The sequence below is a fragment of the Camelus bactrianus genome, chromosome 6 (genome assembly GCF_048773025.1).
Source record: "Camelus bactrianus isolate YW-2024 breed Bactrian camel chromosome 6, ASM4877302v1, whole genome shotgun sequence".
In the NCBI taxonomy this organism is placed as follows: Eukaryota; Metazoa; Chordata; class Mammalia; order Artiodactyla; family Camelidae; genus Camelus; species Camelus bactrianus.
Genome location: NC_133544.1, coordinates 35,419,576 through 35,437,068, shown reverse-complemented (window position 1 = coordinate 35,437,068; position 17,493 = coordinate 35,419,576). Strand labels below are relative to the sequence as shown.

Below are 17,493 nucleotides of genomic sequence, written 5' to 3'. Positions count from 1 at the left end.
TTAAAATTTGAAAACACTAGTTTAGGGTACTCATCTCCAAAACAGGGTACATATTCTCCAAGGGATGTCCAAGAAGATTTCTTGGGGGAATGTAAACAATAATAAAAACTTATTTATCTCTATATATTTGTATAATTTTGATTTTGTGAATTTTAATAATATGTGTCTATTGCATAGTATTACATGAATATAAATTGAAATAATAAAAATAAAATAAAGTAGCTAAAGGCAACATTTAGTCTAATTTATTCCTCCTTGAAAAAAACACAAATTCTGTTTTAATATAGCTTGGCACATACTGTGAGCTCAGCATTATAACACTATCAAGTTTGTTACCTGATACAAAAACCCTGTACCTGTCCTTGGGAAGACAGATATGTGTTAAGATATCAGAGTATGACTGTACAATGAGACTAGAAGTGAGGGACTCCTACTGGGTGAGATTGTATGTAGTCCTACGGCTAGTGTGTTCCTTGGAGATATTTTGGAAAATCTACCTGCGATGATTGGGAAAGGACACTTGATCACTTTTAAGACCCCTGATGATTATTCATGCAGGGGCAGAATTTATCCATCTTCATTCCCATTAGGTGCTAATAAAATAAATTTGCCAAGGAATGAGTAATACATTTATACTAAGATATTCAAGGCCATCCATCTGTTAAGGAACACAGTAAGAATGTATTTACTAAGAAATAAAAAGAATACAAACTTGTATTCTATTCCCTAACTTTAACCAAATGAATATTTTGGGTTTCTCTTTGGCACATCTCCTATGTAGTTCACATCATAAAAAGTAAAGAAAACAAAACAAAAACACCTAAAACAACCCTTGTTTTCCTATGACTAATTTTTTATGGTTTAATTATAGCTAATGACTTTTTAACACAGGAATCCTTTTGAAGGAAAATGATCCAGGCTCTGGATAAGATGTGTGTGGGAAAACTACACTTAATTGTTTTCAGAGGATCCAACAGCTCAGATTGATAGCCAGTAGGGAAGGGGAGCACACAAAGAAAGGAAACATTCTTTTCCTCCACTTATCCATCCTCTCCTTATTCCCCAAATTCTCTCTCTCTCTCTCTTTCTCTCTCTCTCTCTCTCTCTCTCTCTCACACACACACACACACACACACACAAGTCTGGTGTGTTTAGAAATAGGGAACACCTTGCTCAGTTTTATTAATCTGCAACTTGTCACCTGTGATTCCAGCTTGGTTCTTTTGGTCTTTAAAAGGCTTCCTTAAAATGCAAATTCCCTGGGGGTGGAGGATTGGGCTTTTCCTACCTTAAACTGTTAACCACCAACACCAGGATTATCACTTAAGGCTCTTGGGGAGGTAGGGCAATACATGAGGGAAGGGCAGACCCATTAGAGAACAAAGTGGATACAGGTGAAGAAGGTAAAAGAGTTCAAAACCAGACCTGTCTCACCTAGCTCCACACCTCTAAATATTCCTAGGGGGTCACAGGTTGTTGACTCAGTATCAATTATTTTATCTTACATTTGTAGCCCCTAGCAGGTCACAGTGGACTTTCACTCTGTAATTGATTTGATCTTCTTAACCTGTGGGGTTGGGGGAGCGAGTGCATTTTATTAACCTTTTTTCTTTTCTCATAACTACATAGATCTCAAATATAATGAGATCCAACATACCCATTTCAATGGAAAAAAAATAGACCCCAGAGGAGTGAGTTGACATTTCCCAAATCTAAAGGCTAATTAGAATCCAGATTTCCTGATGCCTACTCTCTACACTCTATTTACTATTCCTCACAGAGTCTTTATGCATCTGCTCAGTTCAGATACAGTAAGAATAGACCCACAGAAAGAATATTTTTAGAAAGTGTATCTATACATAAGTGTAAATAGCTTTTCTGTGTATCACTGCTATTTTGAAACATTGATCTAAAAAGGCTTAGTGAGTATCTTTTTGTTAATGCCCCCACTTGTCTGTCAAACTTTAGCCAACCTCTATCATCTGGAAGCCAGCCTCTATTTGGAAGTAAGTGGGAAAAACCTTGGAGCAGTGAGGAAAATAATTACCATAAAGACCACCCTCTAATGCTAGAAGATTCAAAGAACTACTCTCAGGCCCTACCCAAAATATATTGATTTATTTTTGTGCCCTAAATAGAGATAATACTTCAACCAGTTAAGCCATAAAGTTTCCTAATCTAAGCAAGTGAAATGATTTAAAGGGATGGATGACTGAGTCACTATTCATTCAACAATTTTTAAAGTGCCTACTATGCTCTGCTACACTAAATGCCAGAGAAACAGAGATGAAAGTGCTGAGAGGCAGACATAAAATTACAGTGATGTGAGAAGTGCCACACCAAAGGATGGTATAAGTTCCTGTCTGATCACAGAATGAGCCATGCACTGTTCTGTTTATGATGGTGAGACAGAGCTTCCACAGCATGTGACACCTACTGAGTCTTGGAGATTGGGTAGGTAAGAAATAATCTGGTCCCTTTGGGGAACAGATTCATGTGGCTAGAGATGTGAATAGACAGAGAGGTAGGGCCTGGGTCTTGGGGGCTTTGTATGTTAAGGAGTTAAAAGTGTATTTCATAGGCGATGGAGAGCCATTGAAGGTTCTAAACTGGAATGCACGGCTGGGGTAAGTCTTAAATTCTGAAAGTTCTACCTGAATATAGTTGTAATGTAGTCTGGAGTGAGACCCAGACATTGAGTACCAAGAAGGAGGAGGCTGCAATAATTCAGTCGAGAAATGCTAAGTGCCTCAACTGTAGCAGTAACCCTGGAAATGGAGGGAAAGGAACTGACTCAAGGCAGGAGACAAGCAGAGTTGGAAAGATGGCATGATCTGGTGAATGAAAGTGAGAGAAGACTCCAGAGGAAATCCCAGATTTTATATTTGTCCAGTGGATGAATGAGGGACACAGAGTGGGGAACAGTTTTAGGGTGAAGATAATCATTGAAATTTTCAGATGTAGAGTCATAGGTGACTTGGACATTCTGAAAATATCCATTAGGAAACAGGATCTACCAGCCTGAAGTTCAGGGCACAGGTTCAGGCTGGGACAATCATAGCAGGAAGCTGGCAGCTTTGGTGAAAAGCAGAAGGCAGAATAGACAGAAGGTTTAGAGAGCACAAAATTCTGGAAACATTTGTGGACAAACTGCCATACATGCTTCAAGAGCTCCTGACGTATGTCCTGTCCAACAGCTTAGGACAAAATGACAGTTTCCTAATTCCTGTCCTCACTCTTGCTTCCCACAACGACATTCTCCAAAAAATAGGCCAGTGATATTTTAAAGTGTAGTCATATATATCATTCCTTGCTTCTCAGAATCAAATCCAAACTATTTGGCACAGACCAATAAGGCTTTACCTGTGATCTGGTCCCTGCCTATTTCTCTGACTGGATCTCCTATCACATGACCCCTAGAGTGAATAACATTGTGATCTGGCCACTGGACTCCTCCCTCAGGAACTTGCTGTTCCCTATGTCTGGAATGCTCTTTTCTAGGTCTTGCAGGTTGGCTCCCTCATCACCATTCAAATCTCTGCTGAAATGTTACTTCCTCAGAGACCTTCCTTGTCCAATCTAATGTATGTCCCTGCTCCCCCATTCCCCATTCTCAATCCCTTTACCCTGTTTTTGACTTTAGAGAATTGACTATTGTCTGAGTGCATTTTGTTTGTTTACCATCTACTGTATTGGAAGTGGTGATGTACAAATGTTATCTTCTACAATTATTATTTTTAAGAGAAGCTGGGAAAGTGGGATAGGATCATATAGTTGAAGGTCTTGTATTTCCATTGAGGGATTTTAATTTGCTAGTTTCCAAGGAGCTACAAAAATGAAGTAGATCATTGACCTTGTCAAATGTTTTAAAATGTTTGTTTGGTTAAGATATTATAAAATGTAATCACTCTATAATATTCTGCCCCTACACTGTACCCACTCACTGAGACACTATTCATTTTAATTGGTTTACCTACATAGAAAATTCCTAAATAAATGAACTGAATGACAAGAAAATTAAAAAATCTAGTCATAATACCTGAAATCAATTTGATGGCTTTAACTAGTTTTGCCCTAGAATTTAAAAGTTGGTCCCAATCTGCTTTATTATCTAGTCTCTTCTACATTTCAGTGTGGGAGTCATACAAAATCAAATGTCATGCAATTTTAAAATGAGGACCAACCTGTACCAAGACTGAGTCTTCTACACACTCAGTAATGCAGTTCTGTCCACAGCTTTAAGCCAAACCACTGGTGGACCCAACTGTGGTGTAAGCAGGCTAATGGAAGTGTTTTGAAAATGGGTTACACTGAGCTCTTTCAATAAGGTTGGGATTGGAAAGATCCTCGGACCTCTCAATTTAATTCCATTAAACGTTACAGAATATCAGATTCAGATTTTGGGACACCTAAATGAGTAAGACATATTTCTTTCCTTTATGGCGGATGAAGTCTAATCATTTAGCTCTGAGTGTATGCAGTACAGTTAAGTGAATTGTGTAATTTTGTATAAAGATCAACAGAGATTGTTTTTCCAAAATGACGCCTCTTGTTCTTGTATTTGTCAGTCGATAAAGTGTTTGTAGATTTTTGTTTTTCTTTCCCTTAATCATTTCTGCTTTCCCAGGGATAAATAACTTTTTCAACATAAAGTACGTATAAATATAAAGTTTATTTAGCATAGTGTTTAGAAAAATAAGTTCACATCATTTCAGAAAACAAATAAAACACTTAATTGTCCAGGCATAAACCCCTATTACAGTACAACATACATACTTTAGATCTCTTTGGTTGGGTAATTAAGCACAGAAATGTTCTGGGACATGCTCTGTGTGCCATCACCTAACAGTGCAGTAAAGGCTCTGTTACCCCACCCCATGATATACATTCTGTATAGATTTTCTCTTTGTGTAAGGCACAGTAAAACCATATTGAGTATATAATTGGTTGCCTCTAAACATACAGTACATGCAACAAAAGAATACAAAAATTTTGAGGACCCTGAAAGCCAAAATAGTCACATGCTATTTAATTTTGATTGATAAAATTCATGGTGGTAATATTAAATTAACATGAAGTGTATCAATTAGATACAAAATAACTGTTAAGTTCTATCATCTAAGTTCTAGGAAGACTTTGAAACAACTTTTACAAAATGTAATTCTTTTCCCCACAGTTTTCCTGAATTATTTATATTTTTATGATGAGATGATCTGTCAAAAACATCTTAAAGAATGAAGAACTTCTGGTTATGTACTAATGCACACTTGTCTAACATGTAGTAGGGCAGCCTGCAACACCTGCCCAATAATCCAGCTTTTAACATGCAAGACACAGGGGCATATACAGGGAGATTTTAAGGTCAGTGTGCAATTCAACTACGAATTTTATCTATGGCTATAACATCTACCTGCCTTTCATAACACAAGAAAGGCACTGAATCATGTGTACAACTCAGTCTTTTTGTTACTATGAATATACATGAGCTATAAAGCAGTATAAGACAGGTGCTCTTGCTTGACTGAGGAACAAATGCACCTTCTGTTTAAGTGACAGACTGTCCTCTACTGGATGTAACTAAGAGCTAAATGCCACATTCTGGCTGATAAGAGTGCATAGATAGGCTCATACCAAAAATCCCACAGCCAGCAACAGGGGTTGGGGTTTGCAGGGAGAGTTATTCACCCCTATTCTGATTCCTCTTTGGGGATCCTTAGAGGTGTCATTTGCAGCATCTTCAAGCATTGGTTTATGTCAGAGAGAAATTCTGCCACATGAACTCCAAGGGTTCTGAGTTTGGCCCTTGGTGTTGCAAGAAAACAAAAACCAAAACCAAAACCAGAAAACCATTTGCAATTCTGTGCAAGGAGATCATGGGGTTTATCTTATTTCATTCACATATATATGGGCTACATACCAACTGGCCCTTATTTTACTGAAAGAATAGAAAAGAACAATAAGTTCTTTATAGTGTGCATTGAGTCTTACCTGGTATATTGTGTTGCTACCTGGAGTAATTGTAGGGGTATAATTACATCATGTTGGAATATGAATAGGTTTCCTAGGTAAGCTTTTAGTTTTGTGCTATCTTTTTTTTCTCAAGGAAGAAAAGAGGAAGAACTGTGAATAAAAGAGAGGCTTATTATATTTTTGGAAGACATAAAACTTTTCCAGTTATATACATATAACATATATAACCTTTTAAACCTTCCCATCTTTCTTATTGGATGGGTATTTTAAAATAATTAACAAACTCTTGATATCCACAGCAATCAAGTGGAAAACATCATTTTCATGTAAACTACACTATAGAACCATGTAATTAATCTCAGTAACATGATCAGCACACACCCAAAGAAACAAGCTGTATAAGTAGTGGTGGAGTGGAAGAGAATTCTAAAACACCTGATGTAAAAAACAAAACAAAACAAAATAAAACACATGTACTTTCAGCAGTTTAGGAACATTCACCAATTTCATAAAGAATGGGATCAAAGTTCTTTATCAAAATGAAGGGGGAGGAGTTCTTCATAGGGTTCTTCATTTATGCCTGCAAGTTCCATTTGCAATAACAAGAAAAGTTAAATCCTCTATGGCCCTTATTCAACATGCTCAGCTGATAGGCATGCAGAGATCTAGAGTGGACCCTTTGTTCCGATCTTAAGGAAAGCAAGATGTGGTGACATCTTCCTGTTCAACAACTTTCGGTCATCTCTGAAGGGATCATTTTCTCACTTTTCTTGCTTTTCAGAGACCAGAGACTTTACTCACTACATAAATGTATTTGCATTGTTACACCTTGTGTTCAGAGTCCCGATAAAAGCTGTAACCACAGCTCACAACATTATCAAACAAGCTTCTTACAGAAACCCCAAAAGATTTACTTTTAAAGAAGACATGATAACATAGTGCAAACAACAGTCATATGTCATAATGTAACACCTGTTTCAAAATATTTAGAACTAAGTTTCAACAGGACAGAATATTCTACTCAACAGAATTTACGTTTTCTTTCTTTACTTTAAAATGGTTGTTTTCATAGCCTGCAGAATTGGTTTTACATGGTAGTCTGTAACTGTTACTTTCATTGTAATGGAAAGTATCAACAATAATTAGTTGTTGAGCCGTTTGCCTCACAAACATTATCTACAATAATATAAGTGAAACTTAAGTTCTTCAGATTTAAAGCAATTCTGTGGTGAAATTAACCCTGTTGGATAGTAGGAAAGAGTCATCAGTGCTTCTGTTGACACTTCTGTACCTTAGTAAGAATAATAAAAAGGCCACAAGGTAAGGCACATAGAATTCTATAGAAAATATATTTAAATGAATCAGAGAGTTGCTAAATAAAGAAAAAGGATGTAGGGGGGGAGTACCAAAATTCCAATATTGGGAGTTAGATTTCCTGTTTCAGTGTTATTAATATTGACCTTAATAGACTCCTGATAAAAATCATTACTTTTAAAATCCTACAAAAAGTAAAACTTTGTTGGAAATAACTGTTCACTTCCTGTTCAAACAATAAAAATAAATTAAACAGTACGAAAACATTTTTCTTTTCAGTTCATAGTGTCTGAAGTATAAGAGAAACATATACAGCATAAATAAAATTCATTGTAATTACTCGAATCCTTGCTTATAGGACTAATATATTTACACTCATACTGAAGTTTATTTCAGAGTTTTTAGTGGAGTTGCAAACTTTCTCAGCCACACTGAACTATTAGCAATCACATTTGGAAATGTATAGAGACAAACCAAGACTTTCACAAAAATGCTGAAAAACAGAAAAGCATATATTCAAAAATATACCCTTAGGATAGTGGGGAGTACCACTTATGTTTCTTAACCTTACCAATGCCCATGGAGTAAAAGTAAACAAAAAGAACTGCATTGTTTCTAATGCTCTGTAGCAATATTTAATTTTCTACCTTAAGTGTATATACTTTTAATTAAAAAAAAAACTATTTATCAAGTTACATCTGACCTTAGAATTATATTAAGTCAACCAAATGATACACTTTGATTTCTTGATATATGTCATCTTGTTCCTCTGTCTCCATCTATTTAAAAGAGAACATATGTGAAAAAAAAAGGCTGCAGTAAAGCAGTTCTACTCCTGCATATTTAACTGTGATCTTCATGCAGATCAATCCAAAGTCTCTTGAATGCATTTACTTGTAAAACTAGTGTTTCCCTTTAAATGGGAAAATGCTTTATGTCCTCAGGGCTTCATGGAAAGATTTGCCTGCTGATGCCAGTGGGGAGGGGGGGTGGAAACACAAAATTAAGTTTACAAATCTTGCATATCTTCATCCAATTGGACAGTCTGGAGCTTGGCAAGCTCTTTTTTGTCTGTTTCCAGGTCTTCACAGACAGTCTCGACCATGCCCTCTAGGACATACTTGGATTTGGAGTCCAGCATCATTAAGTTTCTTGTTGCTTTGTTCTCAGAATTTGTTAAGAAATTCTCTTTTATGTTAGCTACTGATTGCATAACCAAATGATGTTCTCTGACAAAATCCTGGTGTACTGTGGGGGATGGGTGACCCACCTGGTCTTCGGCTGTGGGAACTATTTCCCCAAGGGCAGCCTGGGTCATGGGGACTGATAATAGATCTTGACCAGTAATAAGGGAGCAGTTCTGAAGAGTTGCATAGTTAGTGTTGCTGACAGATGTCACAGTAGATTTGCTTGCCACAGGTGCAGACATTGGCTGGCTACCAGCAATGTCAGAGTTTAGCTCAGTGGGATTTAGTAGAGTAGGGGGAGTCAGGGAAAAATTCTGAGTTGGGGATACATTAACTAATGAGGAGGACAGTGGGTGTAGGCCACTCCCCGAGATAGTTTCAGAAGACAGGTTTGCATTTACTTGTGCATTCTGATTGACAGGCATCAACTGAGAAAATACCAGGCTCCTCTCCAAGCCCTCCTGTTTAACAGATCCTATAGTCTGGCCTGAATTAGGAACAGTGTATACCACTGCACTGGGAGCAAGAGAGCTCAAGAAAACCTTTCCTTGCTGGACTGTGGTGGACTCACTTGTAAATGTGCTCCCATCTGAAGTGCTTGAATTTACTGAAATATTACCTAAAAAAATAAAGTACAGATTATCACTGATGGAACTGAAAAGGAAAGAAAAAGGTTACTTTTTTTACACACATGATTCACCTTGACCACTTAAAACTACAGATTCCCAGGATTTGCTCCTGAGAATCTGACTCAGTAACTCTCAGAACAGGTGTATTTTTAACTCCCCGAGTAATTCTGGTGACGAAGTAGGAGCGAGAACTACTGATTTAGAAATCAAGTGTGAGAAAAATATCTTTTCCAAGTTCTAATTTCAGTCAAGTTTCTGGTTCATTATTACCAAGACTTGATATCTCTCAATTAGCTGATAGTTGTTGCTAGCTCTGCCAGTTACAACTAGAAAACACAAATGCAAAATAAATTGCCTTTATCCAGGACAAGCTCAGTAACTGACACAAAACAAACAGAGATGTAGAAGATACCACATAAAATGAGTTACCCTGGGGCTTAAAGTTAACCATATAAACCTGCACAGGCAAGCTGCAAACTTTCACCAAACTAACCATAAAGTAATGTTGAGTCAACAAAATACACACTAGGTTTTTTTCCTTTTTATGCTAATTCTGAATTCTTAGTGTTGTAGTGACTGACAGAAAGAATGAATAATAATGAAATGTGCTTTTTAAAATACAGATTAACTAAAGAAATAGAGCTAATGCTTCTCTAAAAGGTTTGTATCTTTTGAGGCTCTCACTATAATGTTTTACAGAGACCAGAAGTAGAAAAAGAAAGATAAGTAGGAAGCTGAGATGTTCAAATTAGCTAACTTAGACAATGTAGATGAATTAGACCTTCCCCCTAACTCTCATCATCAAATAAAACACTTTTTCTTCTGAGTCTTTACATAGGCACAGTGAAATAACGGCAATTATCTTGCCATTGAACGAAAGGTAGACATGGAGGGGGTTTGTGACAGGATAATTCAAATGGGTTATTTACCCTGATCGTGAATTAGATGTTCAATAAACTCATTATTTTGAGAAAACAACCCAATGTTAAAGTAAATATTATTAGGAGAAAGCCCAATGTTAAAGGTAATTCACCTAAAACATTTCTCTTTTTGAATTATTAGAATTGTGTTATATTGCCAGCTATATTGATAAATATATGTCACAGGGCTGTTTATATGTCTTCCAAACATTTTTAAGCACCCTAAAAGCAAAGGAATGTATTTAAACAAACAAAAAATGAAAACATTTTATTTGTACTTAAAAACATTTCTACATATGTTTGAGCTCTTCCCTAACATAAATCTTTGTTCCAGGCCAAATAAATGAAAAAGGTTTTAAAATTCTTGTTGGTTACTAAACTGCAGCAAAAGACATCTGAAATAGGTGTTTACTTTGCTGTGTGTATGTGTCTGTGAAATTGTTTGCCAGTCTATATGTGAACAAAATGATTCATTATTTTTCGATAGGGCCATATATAACATAAGAGATGTTACATTTTCCCAAACTGCTATTGAATATAAATAAAATTTCTGAATGGGTGGATATTATAACATACATAAATGCAGGAGGAAAGCAGATGTGATCTAAAAGTTGATATTTAAGTATAGCTGCAACTGAATTATAAATTGAACCTGCAACTGAATTAAGAATTGAACAGTAATTTCAAGTGAAAACCCAAGTGAAAAATGACATAGGTACTAAGTATAACTTTATAAGGATGCTTTAAAAAAAAAAGCCCTTATTTTTAAAATCCTTTAAAGATGTAGGCATTCTGCTTTTCTATATAAATTTCAACTACAGAAAGATAATCTACCCTGTCCAGTCATTTTTTAAGAAAGGCTCAGTATCTGCTTTAAGACAGGCTGAATCCCCAAAAGCTTTATTGAGAACCGTAATACACAATTACTACAAGGGAATGTTGCTTTCTGGATCCATCTGGTTAAACTTACGTCTTCAACTCACCTAGACAGTCTAAGGATTGACGGCTCTGTCATTTGATCTTAGCTATTTTAACTGAAAATGCTGCTCTTATTCATGTTAAATGTCCCATTTTGAGAATTAGCCATTAGTCTGTAATAATTTTCTATGGCAGCGCTTTTTTAGATTATGTGTGAGAAATAGCCCTCCTTTTCTCCTCCCCAATGTACATACCATGCTTTTTGTTCAAATTTTGTTGTCTTTAAAATGTTACCTATTTGGAAATTTCCTAAAGAGAGAAAAAGGGTTAGATCTACATTAAAATATTATAAAACTAAGCACTTTGGCTTTCCCTGTGGTTTTCCTATTTCTGTCCTATGTTGGATAGTGACTTAGCTTAATCCTTTCCATAGCCTGGAACAATGAAGAAATAAATAGCATGCTGCAGGGCTGTTGTGTTTTACTATACTACCATTTTACCCAAAGAGAAACAAATGTACAGAGTGGAATTTACTCCACAACAATTTTTCTATTAATGCCTCAAATAAACTGAAGTAGATCATAGCTGTGGAAACCAGAGTTGTGCATAGATTGATTTTGGGTGGGGGGGATAAAACTATTTTATAGGAAGATGATCTTTAAGGCAAATAATTATTTATTTTGCTTTGGTAAAAATCTGGACTTTCAGATTTGCTTCCAGGAAGGCAAACATGCACCAACATCTCCCACTCCTGAATTCAAGGGGCCCTGCAACCTCCACTGCTGTTCTAACCATTCCTGTTTCTATGGAGAAACAATGACACAGAGCTATCCAGATTTGCTTGAAGTCATGGAAGAACTGGCATATCAGCCTCAAGTTTCCTGCATTTCAGATCAGTGCTTTCTCTAGCAGATGCCTTAGTAAAGCCACAAACGTATAAAATAAGGCTTACAGTTGCCTCCAGAAGTGAACGCACATATTTAGGGGGCAAGTATACATGCAGAGCAATAGACACCCAATCACACATTCCTCTGGTTTTCCTTTAGGTCTGTTAGTCTTACAGAAGGAACATGAATCAAATACAAACGATCCAGTCTTTCGATTGCTCTTCTAAAACACCTTTTGGTCAAATAAATAACGCTTACGTGAAGTGTACACATTCTTACCAACTGCTTGACTCATTTTGTGTTCTTAGCAATATTATTAATTTTTAATCTTAAAAGGTCAAGCGATGGGTTATTTTGTAAGCACTGATTGACTTAGCATATTTCTATAATTGTAGAACTGGCAGGACTCGCTGTGAACTGTATTTTTCCATTCAGTTGTTGGGAAAATAAAATCCCACCCCCATGATGCCAGGGAACAAAGCAAGCTGGATATTACATGGATGTTGTGAAGAAGGAGAAACAAATCAAGGCTATTCTGCAGCTGTGGCAGCCAGTAAGGTACCTCAACAGCAACAGCAATCTATAGCTCTCACCAAGTGCGTCATTTACAGCATCTGGCTAAAACATTTACTGGTGCATTATGGTACCAAACAAGACTTTTACCTTGTGAAGCTGCCACTGAAACAGGAGGCAGTTGCAGTGGAGAGAATCCAATGCTCCCATTAAGGAATTGGCTGTTTGCTCCGGAACTGGGGATCTGGACGATGCCATACTGGTTAATTTGCACTGGTGTGGTAAAAGTCACTACAGAGCCTCCATCCTGGGAAGCCACTGTTTGAATACCTTCTCTTTTCACCTCAGTGCTGGGTATCAGCCCTGGGAAGGACACTGGAGCACTGGGGCTGTAGGAGGTGGTGGCTGCTGAGTTAGCTGAAGAACTCTGGAGAACTTTGAATTCCTTCACATCCTGGGAGGTAGACCCCAGTATGTCAGTCATGGATATACCATTGCTCACAATGTTTGATGCCATTTTTGGTGGGCTCAGTGACACTGTCTGTGTGTTTCCCACACTTAATCCATTAAGGATAACTCCATTGGGTCCCTGAATGAAAGAATTACCATTAAGGAAGACAGGTGAAGTACTTGCAGGTACCAAACTTCCGTTCAACAAAACTCCAGAAGAGCTTAATGATATTTTAGCATTTCCAATTTGTTGCATATATATTGGCTCCATGTTACTGGAAAGGCTGAGGTTGGTGACACCATCAGATGAACCGGAGAGTGGATGAGGAGACAAATCTTCATGACCCTTGCTGGATTCATCTTCAGTGCTAGGATTGCCATCTGACTCACTGTATAGAGGGGGAAATCAAGACATCCAGAAAGTCAGGGGCACAACATTCTACATTGTGTCATTTGTTTGGAAAACCAGCTTCTAACCCCGTTAAAGGCAGTATTTGAGTAAAGTGCAGCAGGAAATCCTTTAGTCTTATTTTAGCTATGATGCCTTTCAGTAGATTCTGACCAGACTATCTGGGAAAATGACCTCTCATAGCCCAATCATTTTTGTTAATAATAAATTCAGGAAAAATCCAGAGATCTGAAAGATGTAAACTCAGCTAGTAGGATTTACAGGAAAATTGGAAATACATTCTTATATCACTGAAGTTATTCCTTACTGTTAAACATGCTACTACCTATAGCATAGAAAAAACTCATTAAAAGAGGCTGTAAGTCTTTTCTGTTTGGGAAGTCTTTCCCTTCCCCTCGAACCAATTCAGATTAGTGTGATTTTGGAGGTAAATGAAACTGCCAAAGGAGCAGGAGGTGAGAAGTACTGTTTTGTTTGCCAGTTAGTGAACAAGAGATCATACTCTCACCTGCTCCCAAACTTCTACTCCACCAGACTGACAACTGTCTCATTCAACAAAGGAAAAAGCACTTTCAACCCAAGAACCGTTAATGTGCAGCCGCCTTTGAATCCAAAGGAAGCCATAGGGGCCTATTTAACATACACCAACCAGTGCCGTGGTGAGGTGGGGGGGAAACGGTGTGGGTCACTCAGAGGCCTTGTACCTATCAGACCTCCTTTCCCCGGCATCCTCAGTCCTTGTTCTGTTCTGGACAGGACTGTGTTCCTCAGCTCCCCGATTTGGGGGAAACACCACATCCGGGAAGGGGTAGTTTCCCAAATGGGGGTTTCCCATTTGGTCCGGACTGGGAGGGGGAGGAACGGGGGGTAGGACAGAGGCAGTTCGGAGCGCTGTAGGACTTGGCCCAGCAGAGGATCCGACATCCCAGCAGCGCCCTACGGTCGGTTCGCTTGCTTGCCGAGGGGAGGAGATTACTCGGGCTTTGGGCTGCGGGGCCAGGAGCGCAGAAAGCGCTTTGATTTACGAGCTGAGGCTGAGCCGCCGTCGCCGTCTGCGAGGGTGACTCACCGGGGGTGCGGGTGGGAGGCAGATCCGGAGAGGGGCCTCAACCAGGCAACTGGGCCGGGGGCGGGGATGTGGAGATGTGGGGGGGGGGTGCACAAAGCCCGCAGAGTGTGGCGGGGGAGACTGGGGGAACGCTCCCGGCGGGGGAAACGAGGCAGCACGGCTGCTGGCCTGTGCGCCGAGCCCGCTCCTCACCCCCCCCCCCCAGCCCCCTGCCCGGCGGATTCCTTCGGCTACAGGATCCGCTGCCTAAAGCAGGCGCCGGGCAGGTGGTGTGGCGTTACCAACGTGCCTCCTCTGGGTCTCCCCGCAATCTGCAGAGGGGTGCACGCAGGTCGCAATGAGCGTTTTGTTTTGGTTACCGCGAGGCCGGGCTCTAGCACAGAGCCTCCCTCCCTGCCTCGGGCGAGAAACGCCGGAGCCGTAGGTCGGGCCCCCGCAGGAGCGCAGGACAGGAGCGGCCGGCGGCGGGCGCTGGAATGCGCCGGATGATCACCTTCTCCTAGCCGGGCTGGGCTCCCCGGCTCCCAGATTCCTTCCCCGAGCAGAACCTTCGAGCTGCTTTTGGATTCTTTCTCTCCAACCCCCGCGGGGCTGGAGACACCATCCCTTTAGGCGATTTTCTCCTTACTTTATTTCTCCCAAAAATACACACAGAGACAGACAGACCAGGTGTCTGATTCAGGAGGACGCACAAAACTCGGCATTTTGTACCAGTTGGGAAAAAATACCTGATAGTCAAAAGTTCAAAATCACCAGGGTGGGCGCTCAAGGAGGTGCGGAGTGGATAGCGCCCCCATTCCTTTCCTGCCGTCCACCTTGTGCCAGCCTGCCCCCACCCCCAGCCACCATGCCAGGAGGGAGCCACGCAGTGTTGGGGGCCGAAGCAGCAGCCCTGTATCCCCACCACTCCGACGACGCTGAAATCTGATCCGAAGGAGTTCAGAATCAGGTTTCAAAACACGGCACAGCCGAGCTGCACCAACACCCCACAGTTGCCGCGGCCGCGAAGGGAACCACAGCGGGCAGGGTGAATGATTAACTCTGTCATATAAAAAACCTCGACGTCCCCAGACCCCTTTGTGTGCCGCCAGCCCCCATCAACTTTTTCCTCCCTCCCGAGCGGCCACGGCCACCTCCAGCACAGGCCTAGGGTAGCCGAACCCTGGGGGGTCTGGGAGCGTGTGCGCGTGCTGGGCTGGTGTGACCCCGTGGAGGTGCAGACCCCGGCCGGCGCTGGCAACCTCCGTGGGCCTCGGGCGGCAGCGAACTGCCTTTCCGGCGCCTACACACACTTCTTAGCCCAGCCAGAAGCGGGGAGAGAGTGGCAACTTCAAAGCCAGCGGGATGGGGGTGGGAAACCGGGCGGCAGTGACCAGTCGAGGTGGAGGCGGGGACTGAGACCTAGGCGGGCGACCAGAAACTTCTGGGGGGAGGTGGGGGAGGGTAAGGAGTGAGGTTCCCCCGCCCCTCTCCACCGCCGCCCCCACTCCAGCGGCGGAGAGAGAGGTGGGGGGTGGGGAGAGGTGGGCAGCCGGACCAGGCTGGTGGGGAAGGTAAGCGCCATGTTTGCGAGCACTTGGAGGAAAAGAAAGCTGGGAAGGGGGTGGGGGAGAGGAAGGGGGAGGAGAAGTAAAGTTGGCGCTCACCTTTTGGACTGGGTCTCAGAGGGGTTCCGATCGCGCTGCCGGCGGTTCTTGAACCAGTTGCTGACCTGGGTGAGGGAGAGGCCGGTGATCTTGGCCAGGTGCCGCTTCTCGGCGGGCGAAGGGTAGCGATTCTGCTTATAGAGCTCCTTGAGCGCGTTGCGCGACTTCTCCTTGAAACAATACACCGTCTCCTCGCCGTCCCAGATGGTGCGGGGCAGGGGGAATTTCCTGCGCAGCCGGTACTTGTCCACGGCGCCCAGCGGCCGGCCGCGGGCTCGCTCGGCCTCGGTGTAGCGCGCCTTGTACCAGAGCTGCTGCAGCAGCGGGTGGTTGGCCGATTCGAAGCTGTGGCTCTCGAGGATGCTGTAGAGCTCAGGGTAGATGCCCTGGTGGAAAGCCACCAGCGCCCGCGCCTTCAGCAGGCTCTCGTTGCCACGTAGCAGGTCGCTCTGGGGCAGGGACCACAGGAACCGGGCCAGGCGGTCCAGGTTGCCCCCCTGCTGCAGCGCCTCGCACACGCAGGCGACATGGTCGGGCGAGAAGGCCAGTGGGGTCTGCGCGGCGGCGGCGGCGGCCGCGGCGTGGTGGTGCCTGCCCAGAAGTTCCGAGTGGAGTTGTACCTGATCCGCCGCCGCTCCGGCCGCCGGTGCTGCCGCCACTGCCCCTTCCTCTCCGCTCACCCTGGCAGCGGCAGCCGCGGCGTCCCCCGACTCCAGGGGGAAAGGGGCTGGAGCCGGGGGGCTCAGCCCCGCCGCCGCGCCCCCCGCCACTTCTCGGGGCGCCTCCTGCCCTTCCGAGGCGCTTTCCATCCCATTCTCCTGCTTGATGTCCGCCGCACTTGCAATCTGCCCGGTGGGGGAGGAAGAGGACATTTTTTTGTTGTTTATTTTCCTCCCTCCCTCACTCCCTCGCACTCTTTTCCTCTTTCTTTCCCCCTCTCTTACTCCTCCTTCTTCGCCTCCCTCCCCCCTCCCCCCCTCCGGAAAGCCCACTCCCTCCCTCCGGGTTTCGGCTGGATCTGGCCGATCAGGTTTCCCCCCGGCCACGCAGTCACCATTAAGATAGCTGCTAGAGCAAAGTAGTGTAAAAGGATAGCTGCTTTCTGCCGTTCCCCCAACGTGACTCCTCGGGTTGCTGCATACTATATGGCACTGGCGGCCCGGCCGGCCCGGCCGCGCCACCTCATTGGCTATTTCACATTCAGAGGGAGGAGGAGACACGGTTTCTATCCCTGTCGATCACCCGCCTCCCACTCCACCCCTTGCCTTTCCCTCTCCCCCTGACCCCCAGGCACCTATACCTGAAGGGAAACACCAACATTCTTTTCAGGCCCTGCGCCTGGGCAGGAACGTGCCTAAAGTGGCCTGAAAACTGGGCAACAGACTCTTCCAAGGAGAGTCCCTGTGATTCCAGAGGGAATATTAATTGTGTGGCCTCAAGGTCCGTTCCTAAACTCTTAACAAAGAGACCACCCTCAGCATCTAGATGACAAAATTTCAGAGGACAATTCAGCCGCTTCCCTGGTATTTCTCTACTCCCCTTTACCGGCTCACAACCCCCACCGTTCTGCTGTCTTTATTA

At 42.6% G+C, this 17,493-nt stretch overlaps 1 protein-coding gene across 2 annotated transcripts; it reads right to left on the bottom strand.

Moving 5' to 3' along the window:
- Window positions 1–4,653: 4,653 nt before the first annotated feature.
- Window positions 4,654–17,083, bottom strand: SIX4 (SIX homeobox 4). 2 transcript variants are annotated; one of them, XM_074365430.1, is made up of 4 exons: window positions 16,967–17,083; window positions 15,913–16,757; window positions 12,489–13,177; window positions 4,654–9,090 (listed from the first exon to the last, which is right to left on the bottom strand). In XM_074365430.1, exons 1-4 carry the CDS (start codon window positions 16,967–16,969, stop codon window positions 8,294–8,296), a joined length of 2,334 nt encoding a protein of 777 aa, XP_074221531.1. In that variant the 5' UTR covers window positions 16,970–17,083; the 3' UTR covers window positions 4,654–8,293. The 2 variants fall into 2 exon arrangements, with proteins under 2 accessions (XP_074221531.1, XP_045378027.2); XM_045522071.2 differs by lacking the exon at window positions 16,967–17,083 and having other exon boundaries at window positions 15,913–16,881.
- Window positions 17,084–17,493: the final 410 nt, after the last annotated feature.

Coding starts and splice junctions, on each gene's coding strand:
- SIX4 (XM_045522071.2), bottom strand. CDS start 16,784: ATGTCCTCTTCCTCCCCCACCGGGCAGATTGCAAGTGCGGCGGACATC. Junction 13,178..15,912: donor TCTGAGACCCAGTCCAAAAG/GTGAGCGCCAAC, acceptor CCCTCTATACAG/TGAGTCAGATGGCAATCCTA. Junction 9,091..12,488: donor TTCAGTGGCAGCTTCACAAG/GTAAAAGTCTTG, acceptor TTATTTTTTTAG/GTAATATTTCAGTAAATTCA.